The sequence below is a fragment of the Rosa chinensis genome, chromosome 6 (genome assembly GCF_002994745.2).
Source record: "Rosa chinensis cultivar Old Blush chromosome 6, RchiOBHm-V2, whole genome shotgun sequence".
Classification (NCBI taxonomy): Eukaryota; Viridiplantae; Streptophyta; class Magnoliopsida; order Rosales; family Rosaceae; genus Rosa; species Rosa chinensis.
In genome coordinates, this window is record NC_037093.1 from 67,791,498 (window position 1) to 67,815,179 (window position 23,682).

At 38.6% G+C, this 23,682-nt stretch overlaps 1 protein-coding gene across 2 annotated transcripts; it reads right to left on the reverse strand.

The window, feature by feature from the left end:
- Window positions 1-17,900: 17,900 nt before the first annotated feature.
- On the reverse strand, window positions 17,901-23,423 carry LOC112172695 (probable serine/threonine-protein kinase DDB_G0282963). 2 transcript variants are annotated; one of them, XM_040508203.1, is made up of 7 exons: window positions 23,158-23,423; window positions 22,939-22,982; window positions 22,639-22,852; window positions 21,251-21,617; window positions 19,431-19,809; window positions 18,251-18,328; window positions 17,901-18,161 (listed from the first exon to the last, which is right to left on the reverse strand). In XM_040508203.1, exons 4-7 carry the CDS (start codon window positions 21,601-21,603, stop codon window positions 18,108-18,110), a joined length of 864 nt encoding a protein of 287 aa, XP_040364137.1. In that variant the 5' UTR covers window positions 21,604-21,617; window positions 22,639-22,852; window positions 22,939-22,982; window positions 23,158-23,423; the 3' UTR covers window positions 17,901-18,107. The 2 variants fall into 2 exon arrangements, with proteins under 2 accessions (XP_040364137.1, XP_024165917.1); XM_024310149.2 differs by having other exon boundaries at window positions 22,939-23,069.
- Window positions 23,424-23,682: the final 259 nt, after the last annotated feature.

The window sequence follows — 23,682 nt, forward strand, 5'->3', positions numbered from 1 at the left end:
TTTTTTTTTTTTTTACGCTGTTTACACTTTTTCATTTTGTAAGGCCATCTCCAATCGTGAAGGTGTAAAATAGACTATGGTCTAAAATTTTAGACTTTTGAAAGGTACTATTCATCCAAATAGTAAGGTCTATAATTTTTCCAACTCCAATCGTTTGAGGTCTAAATTATAGATTTTAATATATTTTATTAATTTTAATTTTTATACTTCAAAATTATAAGTGGCCAAATCTCAATGGAAGAATACATGCTTCGTTATAGGATGATACGCTCAAGTTACGCAAACAATGATTTGCAACAAGACCTTATCAAACATGTTTCGTCAAGACCAGGACAAAGAAGACCTCGGTGATATGGATGTGGTTTGTTTTCAGTTTATATATTTGTGGTTGTAATAATTGATAATTTATTGTCATGTTTGAATCTGTCTTTGCATTGTCTTCATTTTTACAATTATTTTATTATTTTTTTTTTTCAATTATTGTAATGAATAAATGCAGTAAAGTATTATTGTAACGGCTCATTTTGTATTATACTTCATAATTATATTTAGTTGATGTATCATACCACTAATAAATAATAATAAAAATTATTATTATTATAATAAACTATGTCAAACTTATTTCATAAAATTAAAGATTTCATAAAATCAAATTTATTCAAAAAAAATTTTTGGATTAATTATGCAATCATGCAACTTGAAGCTTGAAGTAGGCCAACTTCGGTGGTCTAAATTTAGATCAAGAAATGAACTTAAGACCTCCATAAAACATTTTTGTAATAGACCTAATGCATGATTAGAGGTGGTTTTTGCTCAACCATGGTCTCATAATTAGAGGTGGTTTTTGCTCAACCATGGTCTAAAATATAGACTTTGAACATTTTATCGGAGATAGCCTAATGTTTACCCCACAGTGAAAAAAATAAAACACTCACAGGCTCAATTATTTTCGTGCAAGTGTGCAACATTCCTTTTCTTTCCATGCATTTGCAGGCAATCATGGACAATAAAATAGAATATAAAATGGTAAAATAGCACGCCACCTGAGGGTATTAGAGTAACTTCACGGAATGAATGTGACTCATGTCTTGGGAGGAAGACCAGAGACGAAAAGATGCCAAAGCGAATGTTCTGGAACCAAAACGAGAAAAAACGAAAATATCAGAAGCAAAACAGAATCAAATCTCCACCCTACACCTGTCGTATCTTTTCCTCACAAATTAAACAGCCTGTCCTTCCCCATCCACGTGTCGACCTCCCGTTGGGCCCCGAGCCCCGTAATTACGAAAAGTTTCACGCAACCCTCGCTGGTTTTGTTGCGCTGTAACCGCTCTGATTGCCCCGGAGTATGGGCGGGTCTTTTATTTAGTCTTTTCAAACCCGGACACGGAAAACCCGAAACACCCGCCGCGTGGTCTTGACGTCTGACAGCACGACGTCGTTTCTCGCTACAGTAGAGGATCTAATTCGCGCGTACTATTTAAGCGCGTCGCAAGCTAAATTCCCGCGGAATAATTTATTTTATTCTCCACTACGACAGAAACAGCAAACGCTTATGTTAAGGCACGTCCTTAAAACGGCGTCGTCGAGTAGTAAATCATTCGCTTCACGCGAGACTTGTTTCGGTTCCGGTGGTCCCCACCGGAAAATGAGCTGTCAACGAACCAATAGCCAGCCTGTGAGCCCGGGCAGCTGCCCGTGCTGCCCGAAGAAACCCTGACCTGGGGCTATAAATACCATCACTGCGGCCACTTCACACTTCATCTCTTATCATTTCTGAATCTCACTCTCTGCCTCTGCAAATCGAAAACCCTAGATTCACACCAACCTTAAAGCTTTTCACTTCTCCAAAGACAATGGCAGGCTCAAAAGTGATGGCTCTTATGGCTGTGTTCGTCGTCGTCATCTCTCTCGCCGGCGTTGCTCAGGCAGCCGATGCTCCCGCTCCCAGCCCGGTCTCACCGGCCGCCTCCATCTCGCCGTCGTTTGCTTCTGGCCTCGTCGCCGCCGCCGTCGCTCTTGTCTTCGGATCTGCTCTCAGGGTTTGAGTTCTTGGCTCGAGCTCAGCTGATGGGGTGGTGTAGAGGAGTTTGGATTTTGTGATTGGTTCCGTATTTTTAAGTAGTAGCGGTTTGAATTTTTAGTAGTTGTGGTGGTTTGGATCTATAGGGATTTGAGCGATATATGAGTTTCTGTGGTGCATATATACACTACTATAATGCGCTTGGTTTACTACTGGCTTTATGTGGTTTTTTATTATTACTATGAGTAAATAATTCATTCATTTTAAATCTCCTTGTGCTCTTACCTTCTTGGTGTTTGGCTTCTAATGTCAAATCTTGCTATCCAAATTTGTTAATTTCGTTCTTAGTTCTTATGGATCTGTATTCTGAACTGGTCATACCAGAATTCCACAACCATATTTACCAATTCCGGTGATTAAAAAGAACGGCGTATCTAAGTTGGTAATAATTTGGTAGAGAAGGTGATGTTTTTGACGCATCAATTGGAGTTGGTGGGTCTATCTCACCGACTACGGCATGTGGTTTCTGAATCCCACTTCAGCAATTGAGTGACGTATTTGACGAATATGCCCTTTTGTGCATTATAGAATTTGTTGCCCTTGTGTGGCTTCCTTTGCTTTTTCCTCAGCACGTTGATAGTGGCTAATGAAAGCAAAGGTGACTCGGTTAGGGCAAATTGTAGCGCAATGAATTTTGGGTTTGGGAACAAGCACTAATGGACACCACCATCCATTTTCATCATGACCATACCAGTTTTCAGACCCCTTGAAATCGAAATTTAAACTAGAAATGCCCCTTTGAAATTGAAATTGAAACTATAATGCCGGCCATCGTGATTGCGATTTACTAGCTCTACCCCTTGAAGTTGAAATTTTAACCAAAAAGCGGGTATGGGGTTAGAGATGATTCAAAATATGGAAGTTTTTATTTTCTTCATTTCCCACCCCATTTGCTTACGACATTGAACCGTCGGGGAGGGAGGGTGTGTCATAGTCTCACATGAGAGAAGCTAAAATGTGTTTCATTCCGCCTTCTTCATGCTTGGAATTAGATTATACCATACTTAATTAGAGCTTGAAATGTCAATGATGAGTGTGGTTCGAAATAGACGCGTTATTCAAGTCATTTCTTTTTGTCATCTGGCCGTTAGACTCGTGTGTTTTCTTCTCCTTTGCAATAGTTTAGTCTAAGTCATTTCAAAAAAAGAAATACTGTAGTCTAAGTTGGATGCCATGTAACGTTCACATTGCAACGGCAATGACGCTAAGGAACAAAATTAACATAATAAATCACGCGCATCACATCAAATACCGGCCGCTATGGGGCTTTTAACTTTAACGTGGCCCTTCGATTTGCTTACGGCTATGAAAGTTTTATTTTTCTACTCGTCATTTTCTTAACGGCTGAGAAAAAAAAAACCAAAATTACGACGCGAACAAGTGGGTGAAGATGACTAATAGGGCGTGTCAGCTAAAGAGAGTCCTGGTTTGTTTTCTTCCTTGGAAACGGTAGTAGTCATTACCTAAACTAGTCTCAATTAAGGAGTCAATAGCTAATGGGTAGTTTCAGTTTCCGCATCTTAGCCATGAAGTCCCACTAGGTTTGCTTTTTCCAATTGTCCACGACTCGAAAGTCGTAGAACGATTCATTATTTCCAGCATCATGCCACCAAAGCAGGATAAGATCCCAACCGTGCTAGCACGTCGATATCATCTCTATTCGACTCTCAAACAATAAACCATTAAACCCTAACCCTCAAAAGACATGAGGAGGCAAGTCATTTCGCAAAGAGGTCTATTTTAGGGTGTTGCATTATTGTCAAATGTCAATTGATGACAAGGAGGACCTAATCAAAGTCTCGAGATACCCTTATAGATTATACCAGCTTCAAGAAGTTGAATGTATGGGCATTGGTTGGGTGTCATAATACTTTGTCAACGGGTACGTTCGAAATGATTTTTTTTCGTGTTTCTCCAATTAAGCAAAAATATTAGGAGGAATACCGATTTAGACACTTCATAAAACTCAAATCCTAATTAATTAAGAAATTAATAAAAGGAAATAAAATCTGTTGACGTGTGAGTCATTATGTTGACATGTCAGTCATTATTAGTTGACGCGTGAGTCATTTAGAGAATATGTGTATTCAGTAGTTTCCTTATAGGAATTAGTTTCCTTATAGGAATTAGTTTCCTATACTAGATCGTACTAATGTGTAATACAAGTATAGTACAATAGGGTTTTGTATATATATCCCTTACACAACTGTGAATAATATAGAAGTATTCTCACTCACAAATATTTTCTCCTTTTCCATCTCAATATTTGACTTGGTATCAGATCAAAGATCTGAAAGGACCTTGTCTCTTTGTTTTTTCTTTCATTCTTCTTTCCTCACACTCTGGGGTAAGATTGTTCCTTCCTCGAATTCGGGGGTTAGGATTGTTTTATGTTTTTTAGAAGGTTTACTGCTATTTCTTGACTAATCGATTAATCCCTCTCGACTTATCAACTTACCTTCTATCTCAATTCCGCTGCACGATTGTTTCTGTTGGTATTCCAATGGCTGGCCCTGATACTCCACTTCTAGAAGGAGGGAATACCAGCAATTCCAGTATTCAGAAAGTTGAAGTTTCCATTCAAAATCCGGATTCTTCCTCAGGTTCATTCGGAGGAGCAAAATTGAATGGACCTAGGAATTACAGAACATGGAAGAAGATGATTTCAGCCCACCTTCGTGGTATCCACAAGATGGGTCATGTCACCGGTACCATTAAGGCGCCAACGAATGATCAGAGTGAAGAATATGTCAAGTGGAAAGATGATGATGGACTTGTACTGTCAATTCTGTACAAGGCCATGACTGATAAGGTGGTCCAATTGATCATTGGGTGTGATACGGCTGCAGAAGTTTGGAAGATGCTCAATGACCTCTATCTAAATGAATCTGACTTCTCTGAGATCTATGAGTTGTTGTGCAAGCCAACAAGGATGAAGCACGATGGACAAGCGGTTTCAGTGTTCTACACTCAGCTGAAGAACGTTTGGGCTGAGATTGATTAGCAGCGCCCAAACAAATTGAAGGATGCTGAGGATATCACCTGGTATGTCAAGGAGAAGGAGTTAGAGCGTGTGCACCAGTTTCTCAGTGGATTAGATGCTAGACATGACAGTGCCAAGAGAGAGCTGCTACATCGGCAAGAGTCTCCTTCCCTGATTGAGGCATTTAACTACATCCGTAAGGATGAGTCTCAGTAGGATAGAGCAAAGGGAGTCATTTTCGAAATCTCTAGCCTGACAGTCCAAGCTAAGCCATCACGGGCTCAAGGTTCATCTCCTGGCTTCACTGCACCACATTCAGGACTTCGTCCCATGACTCAGGCTCCTTCATCAGGAGCCAATTCTGGGTTGGTATGTCAGCATTGCAATCTACCTGGACATGCCAAGGAGACTTGTTATAAGCTGGTTGGGTATTGCAGGGCAACAAGACCTCGAGGGAAAGGAAAGGCAGTTGTCCCTCTAGTTCAGAATTTGGAGTACCTTGGTATTGCAGGGCAAGATCATACCACAGGCAGAGTTGACAATCCTTCAGTATCAATGGTTGGTAGAGGTACTAGTAAGATTGGTATGGCTTAGAAAGTTTCAAACTTTGTAGGTTCAGATACTTGGATTATTGATTCTGGTGCTTCTAATCGACCTATGATAGGAAATACTTCATTAGTTTATGCACTCTTGATGTGTCACATGTCATAAATGCCAATGGTGAGTCCTTCCCTGTCCTAGGCGTTGGGTCTATAAGAGTCACAGCCACCTTAGTTTTACATGATGTCTTATATGTGCCTGACTTGTCTTATCATCTAATCTCAGTTCCCTAGCTTAATACTCAATCCATGTGCTTTATAACATTCTTTCCTATGTATGTTTTTTTTCAGGATCTTCTGACCAGGGAGATAATCGGCAAGGGGTATATGAGGGGAAGACTGTTTCATCTGGACCAAGCATATGCCGGGGAGAAGCCAAGGAAGACTGCATCAGTTGCTCTGACTTTGAATTGTAGAGAATTGAATGAAGTGTGGTTATGGCATAGACGCTTAGGGCATCCTTCTTTTTAGTGTAATGCATAAAACTATGCCCTTTTTATTTGTTGGCATTAATGAGTCTTCCTTACATTGTGAAACTTGTGTTTTGGCAAAAAGCCATCGAATCAGTTACCCATTGAGTATTTCTAATAAAAGTTCCATTCCCTTTGAAATTATTTACTCTGACGTGTGAGGACCTTCTAAAGAAACCCACTATTTCTGGAATGCGTTATTTTGTTCTATTTATTGACGATTGTACTCGATTGTCATGGGTTGCATTGCTTAGGTCTAAGCATGTTGTATTTCCTGCATTTCAAAAAATGATTCGAACACAATTTAATGGCCTTATCAAAGTTTTTCATTCTGATAATTTGGGGGGGGGGGGGGGGGGGGGGGAGTTTGTCAATAGTGCTTTCCAGGCGCACTTCCAAGAACAAGGCATAATTCATCAAACTACTTGTCCCTACACACTAGAACAAAATGTTGTGTCAGAGCGTAAAAACTGTGATCTCTTAGACATAGCCCGAGCATTTTTATTTGGTGCCCATATGCCGAAGTATCTATAGGGTGAAGCAGTCCAAATTGCATCCCACCTCATTAATCGTCTTCCTTCTAGTGTCCTTCAGGGGGGTATTCCCTTCGAAGTCTTGTCAACCCATGTCTCTATTCCTTCATTCCATAACCTACATGCCCGAGTCTTTGGATGTGTTGCCTTTGTCCACATACTAAAAAACCAAGTGTCAAAGTTGGATGCCCGGGCTGTAAAGTGTGTCTTTGTAGGCTATGGTTCTCATCAAAAGGGATATAAGTGTTATCACCCACCTACACGGAAGTTCTACATCACCATGGATGTGTCCTTCTATGAAGACATATGCTATTTCTCCCCCACCAACACCTCTCTTCAGAGGGAGAATGAATTTTTTTAAGAGATGTATGTTGGTGGAGCATTGAAGAAGAATCAAGATGCAGAAGAAGAAAGCATTGCTGAAATTTCAGAGTCGACAGGGTGAGTTAACATGTCAATCCCTAGACTTGAAGTTGTTGATGACCAGTCGACAAGGGGAGTTGACCTGTCAATCACAGAAATCTTACAGTCGACCAGTCAAGCAGTCGACCTATCAAAAGAAGGGGGAGTTGGCATGTCAAACCTCAGACGAGAAGACATCGACGTCGACCTCGACCAGTTGACTTCTGAAGCCGAAGAAGATTCTATACAGGCTTTACCCTTACCTGATACTCCACCCCCTAATGCTGAAATCTCTAGTCAAGAAGCTCCAACTTAGGTATGTCCAGTATCTTCATATGGTAATCCAATAGAGTCTGTCTCTTCTACATGTGTGTTACCTAATAGAACCACTCGCGGTCAACCATAAAATAGGTATGAACCTTCCATAACTGCTAAAGCCAAATATCCAGTATCAAACTTTGTCACACCATAGGTTATCCAAACCTTATGCATCATTTGTAAATCAAATATCCTCTGTATCTGTACCTAACAAAGTGCAGGAGGCTATGGGAGACCCAAAGTGGGCCAAGGAAATGGAGGAAGAAATGGAGGCATTAGAGAAGAATCACACCTAGGAACTTGTACTACTACCCCGTGGGAAAAGGCCAGTTGGATGTAGGTGGGTCTTCACTGTGAAACATAATGCAGATGGCACAATAAGTCGGTATAAGGCAAGGATGGTGGCTAAAGGATTTACTCAGACGTTGATAGGAGCATTTTAATGCGACGTTTTAACTGTTATTTCCCTACATTTCTTGCGTTATTTCCTTATTAAAACTCTGTTTAGGGAAGTTTCCATTCTTTGATTGGGAAAGTTCCTAATTGTAGAAAGTTTCCGTTTTATAGTTACTATTTTCCATTTTTAGAAAGTTTCCATTTTAGTTTAGGAAAGTTTCCATTTCTTATTTTAGAAAGCTTCTATTTTCAGGTTTTTGGAATAAATAAGCTGAATTGAGTTCATAAATGGAAAGAGAAGCTTCATGAAGATGACATGGCAAGGAGAGAATCAAGGAAGAGTTTTTTTAAAAAAAGGAAAATATATTTTCCTTGGGGATTAAATTTGCCGTGTAATACTTAAGGAAAAACAAGGTGACAACGTGGGATTTAAGGTGATTAATTGAGAATTTCACGCGGAATAAATCAAAGGAGATTTTCTTGGGAGATTTTTATGGAAAGAAATATTGTTGGAGGAGTAAATTGGTGTGATTGCCAACGTGAAAATCAAAAATAATCAAGGAGATGACGCAAAGAGAGATTCAAGGGAGATATTTATGGAAGGAAAATATGTGTGCACCAAGGAAAAGCTCAAAAGGCGTCCAAATTCATCCCTAAATTCCCTAAAGGAATGTTGGCCGAAATTCATGAAGAAAATCAGAATAATTTCAAGGAAATTCGGCAATTAAATATTAGGGAGGTATTTTAGAGAATTATGATTGGTTGCAACACATCACAAAGCTTACTTGGCAAATTATCATTGGTTGAAGCTATGTGGAAAATTCTGATTGCTTTGTGAACCCTAGCCATGCTCCTATATAAAACTCCCCCTTTCTCAACGTCAAGGGTTCCTCTCCCCCATACAATTTACACTTTAGAAAAAAATCAGAAAATCTTCTTAGCATAGCTGTGAGTTTCTCCATCCTCTAGTCATCTCCACGAGTTCAAGCAAGGCCAAGGGAGAAGAAGCATAGCCGTGAGCATCCATCATCCATCTCCAACCTTGAAGCTTGCTTTCGAGATTCAAGAAACCACCACATCAATCGTTCATCACCATCCCCATCTCACGGTGTAATCTGATTCTCCTTTGTAACCTTTGCTTTGAATTTCGTTGGTTATGAACTAGTTGACATATGTGTTTGAAAAAATATTAATTTCTGGAATTTTTATGATTAATTGAGAATTTTCAGATTCATATTATTGTGATTCGAGAGTTGCTTATGTGAGTTTGTTTAATTAAATTTGCGTTATAGATAACTTTTGTATTTTAATCTTATGTGGTTGCAAACACTTAGGGTTTCGATATAATTGGTGCTAGGTTTAAGAACATGAAATCGACTTTTCGTTTTGTGTAAACTTGAATCAAAGTAGTAAAGGTTTTGTACAAAGATCGAATTTAATTAACGAGGATTGCAATTAGGTGGACTTTTCCATACTAAGTTGTACACTTGAGTTGATAGCCTTTCTCTATGTGTAATGCGTTAAACATGACATGATTGACTAGCTTTCTAGGGTTTGATTGCATGTTTGATAGGATTAATCTAGGTGCTTTCGCTTAGGTTAATTAGCATTGAAAAGTAAAAAATGGGAATTCATTTGCTTTCAAATGTTTCACATGATCAACTCCTTTCTCATGACTTAGATGAACAATATTAGGGTCTGAATCAATTTTAATCATATATTTCGATTTTGATCTTTGTTCTCTCATTCCATTTGTGTTTTTATGTTTTTGCATTTTAAATTGTTTTCTTTACTTAATTTATTTTCGAAAAACCAAAAACAAAATCCCCCCTTTTTCGTAAATAATGTTTATAGTTGTGAATATCTTTGTGAATATTATACTTTGTTTTAATTTTAATTGTTTGTTTGTCCTACATTGACAGGTGTACCCTCAATCCCCGGAATAGAACGATCCCTATTTATTACGTACTACTAATGACATTTCAGGGTTAAATTATGCGCTTGCTTTTAGCTGCATCAATTTTTGGCGCCGTTGCCGGGGATTGAAAAATCATTTGTCATATTGTGAATATTTGTTTTGTTTATATGTTGTGTTCGAAAAAGAAAAAAAAATAAAAATTTACTTGTTAATTGTTCTTAATTTGTTAGTTAATTAGTTAATTAGTTAATTAATTACTTAGGTTGTTATTTATATTATTGAATACGAATTTTAATTGTGAGTTGTAAATTAAAGAAGGAATAGGTGAAGCCGTGTTTATTAATATTGGCCTAAACCCCTTATTGGTACCTAGTCCAGGTCCCTTAAGGTTGAGGGCGGCCTTTATTAACATTCATTGAACTGTCTTCACACTTAGGATCTTTTTCAACCAAGTAAGTATAGCCTATGTGGGATGGTGTCTAGGAAGGGGACAACGCTCATGACAGGTTCTTGAATCCAGAAGTGCTTACAAATGGGCCTAAACCACAATGTGGGAGTAGCTCATGCCAAAATGGATTCTACCTCTCGTGGTCGCCCTCCCCTACCTGGCCATTTCAGTAAGGTTGCCCAAAGGATGTAGGAGAGACTTGGTGTCTAGACGACTATACTTGGGCCGCACGTCCTCTTGATTTACCGCTTGGAATTTAATTTGATATCAATGATATATATAACAAACGAAAATATTGTGATTCACTAAGGTATATTGGATTAAACATAGTCTTGAAAAGGGTAGCTGTTTCAGTCCCATTGCACATCGAGACTCCCTGTTCCCGTACCTAAGTGTTGAAAATAATTGTAAAGGAAAGGAAAGAATGTAAATATTTGTAAGTATTTTCGTACAAAGAAAGAAAAGAAAAAAAAAAAAACACTTGTGTAAATATTTTTCGTGTTTTTTTTTTTTACTCACTTGTGTACTTGTGTCTTATGTACTGACTTGTTAACTTGTGTACTTAACTTGTTAATATTAAATGTAGTTTGTAATTCACTAACTTGTTATACTTGTTTATATATATATTTTTTTTGTATTTCTTTGTTAATTATAGTCACTAACTTTATTTAATGGAGGTACCGTCTGGCTGAAAGACATTAAATTCAAGCGCTGCTTAGGAGGCAACCCAATTCAGAAGCAGCTGTGAAGGAGTCTTCAATAACACAGATTTGCTTTCTCTTTCGCTATTTCTTTTACTTTATAATTTTCTCCTTTATTTTTGTAGTCTTTTCGTAAATTCCATTCCTATATGCTTAATTGTTTCATTGCATGCTTATGATTGATTACATTGAGGACAATGCAATATTTAAGTGTGGGGGAAGGGATTTACACTTTTATCTTGAGTCATATATTGAAAAATACAGAAAAATTGAAAAATGTCAAAAATTTAAAAATTTTCGTTGCTTTTATTTTTGTTTTTGAGTCATAGGATGCCTTTCAACTGTCTAGGACGAGCTTATATCTCTGAAATTATGGCTAAAAGAGGATCACAAGATTGAGATGATTTCTAAAATGGTATTCTTTGGTTAATTGAGATATATGAAAAATGTATGCATGTGTAGTGGATATGGATTTCGTGACTTTGGTACAGAATATGAACATGTTAAGATGAGTTTTGATTCATATAAACCCATGTGAGATAATTGAGCCCATGTCCCTTTTTCTTGGAGTGAATCGAAAATATATATTCTTATTTTCTTGGCGATGTTTTGATGATCTCATTATTCTTTCATTTGATTGACTGCTTGCCATAGATTAAGTTTGATGGACTAGAGAATGCTAGAATTTGCTCTTGTGCTTGTTGAGACGTGATATCAATACATGGCCCTGATTCTGGAAAGGATAGAGGCACCCTAGGAATTACCACCATTGCCAAATAATCATGTGTCCCCTTTTGTGCCCGTCGTGGGACTCCCCTAGTTTAACCCTTTTGAGCCTACATTAAGTCTTTTCTTTCATTACCCTTAAAATCCTTAACCCTAAACCTTAGTATAATTACACTCCTACCCTTTGTTCTAGAAACTTAGTGGAGCTAATTTTGGGACTTTACTTAAGGATTTGGCATTGAGAATGAAGATTGAGAAGAGGTGAAAGTTCAAGTGTGGGGGTAGACTTGTCCATGAAAGAAAAAAAAAATGTGAAAGCCGAAAAAAAAAATGAAAAAAAAGAAGAAAAAAAATGTGTACGGCTAGAAAAGAAAAAGAAAAATATATATATGGATTTTAGTCCCCCATACTTGGTGAGTTTGGAGATTGTTTTGAATTGAAGGCCCACTAGTGAAAAATTTGGCCTTTGTCCAATTCACAAGAGTTCAAGGGAAGTTTAGAATAAAGGTTGAGCCCAACATGAAGACATTAGGCCCTTTTATTTTACCCCTAGGAAGGACATGACGTTTTGCTATGCCTTGGTGGATTTCTAGAAGTCTCTACATCTACATGAACTCTGCTAGGTTTTTAGGACACTTTGTTAAAATCCTTATCTTTCATTTCTTAAAACCTTGAGCCTTAGCCCCATTACAACCTTTGAGAAGACCTTCTTGATCCTTAAGATGGGACAGCCTTTGATGTGGAGATGATTTACAAGAGTTGAACCTATGGCTTGGGTCCATCCGTGCAAGTAGTTGGTATCTTTCATGAGATCTTTTGAAAAAAAAAATTATATTCACAAAGTGCTTTTCGTTTCTTATATATGTGAGCTATTTGATTACCTCAAAATATTTTCTCTCACATATAATTGAGTGATTATAAGCTTTTAAGCATTGCCTTGAATTCTGAGAGAAGAAAGAGTGATATACCTTGTGAGGATTTGTATCATACTTGTCTGAAACATGCTTTACAGAACCCATCACCATTGTTACAACCAAGTCCTACTTGTGTATATGTAAATTATGTGTTTCAATTAACTCTCGAATGCTTAAACATTGATTCTTGGTAGAGTGCTAATCTTGGTGTTGTGAAAGTAAGAGATTGTTGAGACAAAAAGTTGAAGGGCAATAGAGTCATTTTTTGTGTAGAGTCTTTAAATTTTCGTTGAGTCTTAGTTGAGTCTTTGTGAGATTTTGCTAAGGGACTAGCAAAAGCTAAGTGTGGGGGAATTTGATAGGAGCATTTTAATGCGACGTTTTAACTGTTATTTCCCTACATTTCTTGCGTTATTTCCTTATTAAAACTCTGTTTAGGGAAGTTTCTATTCTTTGATTGGGAAAGTTCCTAATTGTAGAAAGTTTCCGTTTTATAGTTACTATTTTCCATTTTTAGAAAGTTTCCATTTTAGTTTAGGAAAGTTTCCATTTCTTATTTTAGAAAGCTTCTATTTTCAGGTTTTTGGAATAAATAAGCTGAATTGAGTTCATAAATGGAAAGAGAAGCTTCATGAAGATGACATGGCAAGGAGAGAATCAAGGAAGAGTTTTTTTAAAAAAAGGAAAATATATTTTCCTTGGGGATTAAATTTGCCGTGTAATACTTAAGGAAAAACAAGGTGACAACGTGGGATTTAAGGTGATTAATTGAGAATTTCACGTGGAATAAATCAAAGGAGATTTTCTTGGGAGATTTTTATGGAAAGAAATATTGTTGGAGGAGTAAATTGGTGTGATTGCCAACGTGAAAATCAAAAATAATCAAGGAGATGACGCAAAGAGAGATTAAAGGGAGATATTTATGGAAGGAAAATATGTGTGCACCAAGGAAAAGCTCAAAAGGCGTCCAAATTCATCCCTAAATTCCCTAAAGGAATGTTGGCCGAAATTCATGAAGAAAATCAGAATAATTTCAAGGAAATTCGGCAATTAAATATTAGGGAGGTATTTTAGAGAATTATGATTGGTTGCAACACATCACAAAGCTTACTTGGCAAATTATCATTGGTTGAAGCTATGTGGAAAATTCTGATTGCTTTGTGAACCCTAGCCATGCTCCTATATAAAACTCCCCCTTTCTCAACGTCAAGGGTTCCTCTCCCCCATACAATTTACACTTTAGAAAAAAATCAGAAAATCTTCTTAGCATAGCTGTGAGTTTCTCCATCCTCTAGTCATCTCCACGAGTTCAAGCAAGGCCAAGGGAGAAGAAGCATAGCCGTGAGCATCCATCATCCATCTCCAACCTTGAAGCTTGCTTTCGAGATTCAAGAGACCACCACATCAATCGTTCATCACCATCCCCATCTCACGGTGTAATCTGATTCTCCTTTGTAACCTTTGCTTTGAATTTCGTTGGTTATGAACTAGTTGACATATGTGTTTGAAAAAATATTAATTTCTGGAATTTTTATGATTAATTGAGAATTTTCAGATTCATATTATTGTGATTCGAGAGTTGCTTATGTGAGTTTGTTTAATTAAATTTGCGTTATAGATAACTTTTGTATTTTAATCTTATGTGGTTGCAAACACTTAGGGTTTCGATATAATTGGTGCTAGGTTTAAGAACATGAAATCGACTTTTCGTTTTGTGTAAACTTGAATCAAAGTAGTAAAGGTTTTGTACAAAGATCGAATTTAATTAACGAGGATTGCAATTAGGTGGACTTTTCCATACTAAGTTGTACACTTGAGTTGATAGCCTTTCTCTATGTGTAATGCGTTAAACATGACATGATTGACTAGCTTTCTAGGGTTTGATTGCATGTTTGATAGGATTAATCTAGGTGCTTTCGCTTAGGTTAATTAGCATTGAAAAGTAAAAAATGGGAATTCATTTGCTTTCAAATGTTTCACATGATCAACTCCTTTCTCATGACTTAGATGAACAATATTAGGGTCTGAATCAATTTTAATCATATGTTTCGATTTTGATCTTTGTTCTCTCATTCCATTTGTGTTTTTATGTTTTTGCATTTTAAATTGTTTTCTTTACTTAATTTATTTTCGAAAAACCAAAAACAAAATCCCCCTTTTTCGTAAATAATGTTTATAGTTGTGAATATCTTTGTGAATATTATACTTTGTTTTAATTTTAATTGTTTGTTTGTCCTACATTGACAGGTGTACCCTCAATCCCCGGAATAGAACGATCCCTATTTATTACGTACTACTAATGACATTTCAGGGTTAAATTATGCGCTCCCTAAAGCGCATCAGACGTACGGGATTGACTATGATGAAACTTTTGCTCCAGTAGCCAAGATGAATAGGGTTCGAGTGTTATTGTCACTCGCAACAAACCTGAATTGGCCACTCCATCAGTTTGATGTAAAGAATGCTTTCCTTCATGGAGAGCTAACTGAAGAAGTTTACATGAACTTACCTCCTGGTTATATACGTGACATACCAGGTGAAGTTGTGTGTAGGTTGAAGGAGTCTCTTTATGGACTGAAACAGTCACCCCGTGTATGGTTTGGAAGGTTTACTCAATCCATGAGACGCTTTGGATATAAGCGCGCAAAGCGATTCTAATCACACCTTGTTCCTGAAACACCAAAAGGGGAAGGTGACTCTGTTGATCATATATGTAGATGATATGGTGATTACAGGGAATGATCTAGCAGAAATTGGAAGCCTTGAGGAGAAGTTATCATCCGAATTTGAGATGAAGAATCTAGGTGACTTAAAGTATTTCTTAGGGATAGATCGAGGTCGCCAGGGGGAGAGATGGTATCTTCTTATGTCAGAGAAAGGATGTGATGGACCTCTTGGTAGAAACAGGCATATTAGATTGTTGCCTAATTGATACTCCAATTGAGCCTAACCACAAACTGGCAGAATACCCTTATCAAGTTCTGACAAACCTTGGTACCAAAGGTTAGTGGGACATCTGATTTACTTATCACATACTAGACCTGATGTAGCCTATGCAGTTAGTGTTGTGAGTCAGTTTATACACAATCCAAGTGAAAGACACATGGATGTTGTAGTGAGGATCTTAAGGTATTTGAAGTCTGCACCAGGAAAATGTTTAATTTTCTCAAAATATCAACACCTTGATGTTAGTGGGTATACAGATGCTGATTGAGCTGGTTGTATCACAAATCGGAAGTCTGCATCTGACTACTTTACCTTTGTGGGAGGAAACCTTGTTACCTGGAGGAGCAAGAAACATAAGGTTATTGCAAAGGTCAAGTGCTGAAGCTGAATATCGAGGTATGTCACATGGAGTGTGTGAACTCCTATGGTTACGTAATCTTCTCGGAGATTTGGGTTTGAAGCCTAAGTCAGCTATGCAGCTGTATTGTGACAACAAAGCTGCAATTGAAATCTCTTAGAATCCTATGCAACATGATCGAACAAAGCATGTGGAAGTTGATCGACACTTCATTAAGGAAAAGCTGGACGCAAGGTTGATTACCTTTCCTTTTGTTCCTACTGAGGAACAATTAGCAGATATACTCATCAAAGCTGTATCTAGCAAGTTGTTCTATGACTCACTAGGCAAGTTGGGTCTTCGAGATGTTTATGCCCCAACTTGAGGGGGAGTGTTGACGTATGAGTCATTATGTTGACATGTCAGTCATTATTAATTGACGCGTGAGTTATTTAGAGAATATGTGTATTCAGTAGTTTCCTTATAGGAATTAGTTTCCTATACTAGATCGTACTAATGTGTAGTACAAGTATAGTACAATAATATATACATCCCTTCCACAATTGTGAATAATATAGAAGTATTCTCACTCACAAATTATTTTCTCTTTTTCCATCTCAATATTTGACTAAATCAAGCTCTAATTAAATTGAAGAACGTACGAACGTACACTCCAGTACAGCAGTACTCCACCTACCTTCTCGATCGGAACTTGTTGTCTGACCTCATGCCAGTTCATAAACCCTGGTCAGCTTGTAGAAGCGAGCAGCTGCCCCTACGTGCTGTCCCAACCCCAACCAACTCGAGCTCGCTATAAATATCATTATAATGGTCACTTCACAATATCATCTGTGAATCTCAGTCTGCCTCTGCAGTCATAAACCTTAGATTCACAGAACTAAAAAGCTTCTCATTATCAACAAAGACAATGGCAGGCACAAAAGCTCCAGTGGTGGCTCTCGTGGCAGTGCTTTTCATGGTCGTCTCTCTCGCCGGCGTTGCACAGGCCCATGAAGGTCATGATCATGCTTCTGCTCCTGCTATTCCTCCAAGCACGACCTCCCCGGCCGCCTTCATCTCTTCGTCGTTCGTTTCTGCTTTCATCGTCGCCGCAGCGGCTCTCGTCTTCGGGTCTGCTCTCATGGTTTGAGTTGACTGCTCATGGGGTTGTCCAGAGAGTTTGGTTTTCCGATTTGTTTAATAATAATTGTTTTGGATGGATCTATATGGATTTCCGTGATATATGAGTTTCCGTGGTATTCATGCTCTTGGTTTACTACTGGCTTTACGTGAAATTGATTATTACTGTGAGTAAATAATTCATTCATTTGAATTGATTATGTTCTTTCTTAATATCGTGCACGAGTTTGTTTCGAGAACTAACGCCTTTGGCTTGTGATATGAAATCTTACTACTATCCCAAATTGTTCCTTTGGTTCTCACTTCTTATGTTTGAAGTGCGCGCTTTGAGCAATCACCATTTATGTAACAAATAGAGCTATAAGTTGGTTCAATGATTTAATTTGACGAAGAAAGTGTTATTTAATTTCAACTGCTAAGCCTTCGTGGTTGGTCTATTACATTCTCACCGACACTGATTGAGTTGGTCTATTTTCACGAGCAATCACTGGTTCAAATGTGTGTTCATTTGTGGAAGCCTAGCTACTCAAGTACTCATGGGATTGAATATCAAATCAGTAATAATAAGATATTAACATGTTCTTTTCAAAAAAAAAAAAAAAAAGATATTAAAATGTCAATGATGATGAATAATGTGTGCAACATAAAATGCTATTTCCATTCCATTCTCCATGACTCTTGAGAGTAGTAAACGATTCTTTTGCATCGTCATGCCACCCAAGCATAATGCAATTTGCCAGTTGACCGCGATTGTCAATTCCGTTACCAAACACTAAATAGTTTGGGGCCACAGACCATTTCAGAAAGCAAGTCGATTCCCAGAGAGGACCTAATCAAAATCCCGAAAATTACCAATTATATCAACCTCAAGGAGTTGCATGTAAAAGGGGAGGCACTGAATTTGATTCTTAAGCAGTCTCAGATTACAATGTCAATTGGTTAGAAATGATGGTGGATCTTCTCGTGTTCTTCTGATTAAGCAAAAATTTGTAAACGCAAAAATGTATACAAGACAGGAAATGAACCCGTTCATTATTCTGATGATTGAAAATGTAAAGATTTACACACTTCTACAATTTCTTGATCATATAAACCCTAAACAAAACTTAATTCATCAGATCAGAAGATCTTTTGCCGTCATCAAGACAATCCTATAATACGCTATAACACTCTTCTTTCACTAAAGTCTGCCTCTATTCCGAGTCCGATTCCACCATAGTGCCCATCGCCTTCAATCCTCTCGGTCTCTGCATCACGCAAAAATGTATAAACCCCTCAGAAATAAATAAAATCAAAGAAAATAAAATGAAGCTCTAAACTGAAGAACATTCGTTACCTTCTTGGAGATCTTCTTCTCTCTGACCTCGTACCGTTCCAGCGTCAGATCACACAGCCATGCACCCGGGCTTACGAGCTATAATCAACAAGCTTACATTAGTCACATTCTGACCTTCAAATTTGTATAACTCAGAAGCAAAGCAAGACAATAATACAAGGCAAGAAAGAAATGGTTAGCTTTTGAAAAAAGAAAAAAGAAAAAAGAAAAATCCAAAAAAAATAATCGAACACGTGGCCCGCAATAACGAGCACAAAAGCCATGTGCTTTGGTTTGTCCTTTCTAGTTGGTACCTGGCAGTGCGGTCCAAGCCGGAAAGCAATCACGCTCACGCAGCCACCACCAACATAATCATCTAGTTCAAATTCCCAAAATACCCCTACGGACTGAAACATATTACAAAACCCGATTTTATAGGAAAAAATCAATATTCACGGCTCACAGGCCCAGGAACCGTTGGACCTTATGTGCGCTTTTCTGTCGGTTCCACAGTTAAACGCCCACTGACAATTAAAAATCCAGTGGAACACGTCAAATCACAGGCCTAAACCCTAAATCCAGTGGAACACGTCAAATCACAGGCGTCCACATGGTACGCCAATCAACGTCAATCAAAACGATGTCGTCCGCTCCGGACAGCGAACAAACTTTAAGGCATATTATTATTATATTATATTATTAGGTGTCTTAGCCGACACGTGTACGCTGGGCCTTGCTGTCACTGTAATTTTACGTCAAAAAAGAATTTAATACCGAAAAAATTCTTATTCTATCTGCACCCCCACCAACTACTGCTACTACTGGTTTTAACCCCAGCTATCTGATTTTTAAGTGTTTCCCAGCCTAGCCACATTTTGTGACAACTACAATTACATAAATACAAAACAACAATCCAATTCAGCGAATATATTCACCTAATTAGTAAATGAGAAAAAAATTCTGCTCAATTATTATTATATTTTTAAATTGAATTGATTTATTTTCAATTGTTAAATTTACATCAAAAATTATCATGAACACTATTGTCTAATTCATCCATGGAATGCAAAATTTTCAGATTCAAAAATGAAATAAAATTAGACCCTTTCGTGTAGCTCCAGTTTACTTTGACAGGTTGACCTCAGTAAATTATGAAAGGCAAGTAAAAACAAAAAAATAACGGTAAATTTGATTAGCTTACATTGAGGGTGCGTTGGATGATCTTTGCTCTCTTTTTGGGTCTCTGAGGGAGCTTGGATCCCTTAATGGCCATGAAATCCTCTTCCTTCTCTTTGTTGGTCAAGGCAATCACGAACTTGGGCGGCCACACCATCGGTGGTGCTGCTGCCGCGTCGCCGCTCCCCGATGAGGAGCCGCCCTTCTTGCTATCGTGCGCCGTCTCCGATGACGCAGCGGACTTGTGGTTGTGATGATTGTCATTATGGTGGTGGTGGTGATGATTGTGGTTGTTAGTTGTACCTTTCTTATCGTGCGCAACGCCGCCCCTGTCAGGCGAAATAATTCCCCTCATAGCTCCGTTGCTCTGGCCTCTCATGCCTGCACTTGAAGTCTCCGAGTTTCTGCACGGACAAAAATAATAGCCAACAGAGAGATGAGAAGATTACATGTAATCAACATATCAAATCTCAAATAATTTAATTTAATTTAAATTTTTTTTTTTCTGGGATAAAGTTTCGATGTGGTGGGAAATTACGGGATTGACCTCGGGGCGATCTAGATCGGTGGGTAGGAGAGGGAAAGGGCTCTGGAATTTGTAGCACTAGGGGCTCTGCGTAGAAAATGAGCGTGGTTTTTGGCTTCTTTGGGGGACCTTTGTATTTTCTCTCTCGGGTTTTAAAGGAGGGTGGAGGGAGGAAGTTTGTTAATTTCTTTTTCTTTAATGGAAAGATATTAAAGTGGAGAGGGATGTTGTGATGTAGATGTGGTGGACTGCATATAAGGGGCACAGCTGGTTCTGCGGCTGCTTTTGGGACGTTGGATCAGGGTACGTGTTGAGATCAGGTAGGGTGTGTGGGCTAACGCATCAGGCATCCGACGGTAGAAAGTAGGATTATAGTGGACACGTGGAAGGAGAAATGTCCAGTCCCATGTTTCCAATGGGTGCATGGAATCGGGTCGTTACGGATCAGATGCTATCATCGTGCGTAACATGTATAGGAGCTTCAATCAGGTGTGGCCGAGGGACTATATAAGCCTGCTACATTTATGATTGTTCAATTTACTAAAGAGTTAAGAATATGCAAAGCTTTCTGATCAAATCCAGCAACTTAAGGTAACACCTAAAAGGAAAGACAATACATCAATGACATTGAAGCGCTAAGATTCAAAAGTTCAACTGAATAACCTAAATTACTTTCACAATCTAGTATAATTATTGGTCTTTCTTAACTGAGTAACGGAGAGCTTCTATCTTACACTAGGGGCTCTGCTTAGAAAACGATAGAAGCCCTCCGTTGCTCTGGCCTTTCATGTAGAGTATGTCATACACCAATTTGTTTTATACTGTCCTTAATACCCACTTTCAATTATGCATTTTGGACCCTATAATTAGCATCCACTTGACAAAGTGGAGAGTGGATTGGAATGTTCAAGCCCAAAATCATTCCATTACTATCTATTCTCACACACTATAGCTATTCATTAAGCTTGAGAAACAAAGTCAATCAGATAGGAGCTATCACTTCCTAACAAACTAGTTTCCTTTATCTTCTTTTTTCTGATCACAAATCTATTTCAAAATCTGAACTTAATATCAGATAGTGGACCATCACAAGGTAGAAAGGCACATTATCCCAAATTACTAAAACGACAAGAATACCCGCGCAGCTGACCCACGCGCCACTAATTTAAACGCAACACCCACCACAACTACCATCAGAGACGAAAAAGTAGAACGTACACCAGCCACAGGGTCTAAGCGGAGCGTGGATCTCAAACGCGGCTAACATCGCGTAAAAGCAAATAGATAAAAGCAAAAGGGAGGGAGGAGCAAGTGGTCACCTGAGAACACGCTGAGGTGGTGGTTGTTGCGGCGATAACGGTCGTTGACGGAGGTTCAAATACCCGTTGCTATTATTGGTGGTAGAGGGCTGATTGGACGAGTCCTTGTCCGGTCGAATGACCCGGCGGTCTACCCGAACCGTGGTTCTGGTAACCGGGACACCACTGGAGTCGTCCTTGACCTGGATCTTCATGCACCGGAGGCGCTTGCGATTCCCCCACTGCAAAACGAACTCGGACGTCGTCGTTTTATCAGGACTCGATCTCAACAGCAGTGAGCTATCCCCTCCGGTTCTGTCTCTAGAATTCTTGGTGTCGTTAATATTGGCGTGCCTCACATATTCTCTTTCCATCTCCTTTTGTACACCTGTCCACAAGAAATCACAGCGGTTGGTTAAACCGATTTTGACATTTTAACCGAGATTAACTCCCGTAATTAAAGTAAAAAAAAAAAATAATAAAGCACAGACGTAGAGGAAAGAAAAGGAGAATCTGGAAATTGGATTGTGGGTCTCTGCAACTAAGACTCGCACAACCAGATTTCAAAAAAAAAGAAAAAAAAGCAAGGTCTATCCAAATAGAGGAAGAAGATGAGAATTGAATGTTTGACTTCTGCAAATGAATTAAGACGAACGAGCAGAGAAATAATTCAGTGATTTCGTCTCCATCATTATTCTTTTTCCTTCCTCAGTTTCCTGGAAACCAAACACAACATGATTCGTTCTTCAGTTTCCCTGAAACCAAACTCAACATGGGTCGTGCTTTTTGCTGGTGTTCTAATTTCAGAGGAAAACACAAATTTCAAAGCAAAGAGCTCCAATTTTAACATATATTATTCACCCAAAAAAAAGGGATGAATTGTCAAAAAGATGGACTACTGTTTTCAATGCTGGACCGGAAAATAATTCAGAAAAATGAAAATGGAAGAGAGAGAGAGGAGAGGAACAAGACGGAACCAGAAAAGAGAGTTTTGCCCAACATGAAGGTCCAGTTCACAAAACTGAAAATTCTCGGTGAGGACGAAGATTACAGAAAATCGAGACTAACATGATAGAAACAAAGAGATTTCAGGCCACCGGTGGATCCAAATCCTGCGCCGCCTCAGAGAAGAGTAAAGGCAATCGGCGCATTGCCTCTGAAAAACTAAAACCGACCGCCTTTGAAAATCGAAAACCGAACATCAAAACCAGAAAAATAAATTGCTTCGCCTTGCCTCAGATTTCAAAAGAAGAAAGCAGAAACAAATTTGACTGTTTATGAAACAAATGGAGTAAAAACGATGTGAAATTTGAAGAATCGGAACAAGAAGATGAAATCAAATCCAGTAGCAAAATCCTGAAAAGAGAGCTGGTTTTTCTGATCTGTGAGTCGGAACAATGAATCCTCACCTGTATTTACTAAGATTAAACTCGCAGAAGAAACTTCGTCGTTTCGGAAATCTTGCTCTGCTGGCGCACCAGAACTACGCAGAATGCAAATCTACAGCCAAAAATCAAAGATATGATTCCAATTCAGAGCCTACGCCCCTGACACTCATGAATCAGCGATGGTTGTAACAGTACGGATTCTTCACGAAACCGCTCAAATCTCTTGAAAATGTGCCTGTGGAACCAAAATCAAACAACACCGTTGAATTAGCACAGGACACAAATCGTTCACCAAACCGCAGCAAATCAAACTACCCTCACCTCTGTTAGGATCCCCAGGAAGCTTGAAATTCTCGATCACCTCTCTGCAAAATTTCAGTCAATTGAGATCAGATTTCAAAATCATCAAACTAAATCGAAACCGATTCCACTTGGAATACGCTCGAATGTATCTGCAAAACCGAAACCCAGGCCAAATTAAACAAATTTTTTCTAAGATGGAAAACAATACAAAATCAAGCTCGATTCTCTATTGCGAACCTTTCCGAGCTTCTGGTTTTCTCTCTGAACACGAACACAGAGACGAAGCTTCGAATTAGATCCTTGACATTACACACAGTCAAGCTCTATAAATCCTCGCCTAAATTGGTTTCTCAATTCCAAAACAAACAGAGCAGAAGAAAAAGAAAAAAAAATCGTAGACGCCTCTGAGACGAAGGCCAAAACTACAGAGCGAGAGAACTTCTCTTTCTCCTTTTCTTCTTCTTGTTCTTGTTGTTTCTGATGGAACGAAACGAAATGCACTCTCACCTTTCAAACCCAGGCTTTATACCACCCCTCCTACTCTCCGTCACTTTCTAACCGTCCAACACCGAGCATTCTCGACCTTTGATCAGATATCCAACGGCCATTAAGCCTCCGCTCCTTAACTGTCAGCTCCGTCTCTTAAACCCCGTTACGGCGGTTCTAATCCCTTGACGCCGTTCGTGAATCTAACAGAATCTTGTACGGCGTTAAGTTCCAATTATTTGCATTACCCGGATTATTCTGACAGAAATTAAATTT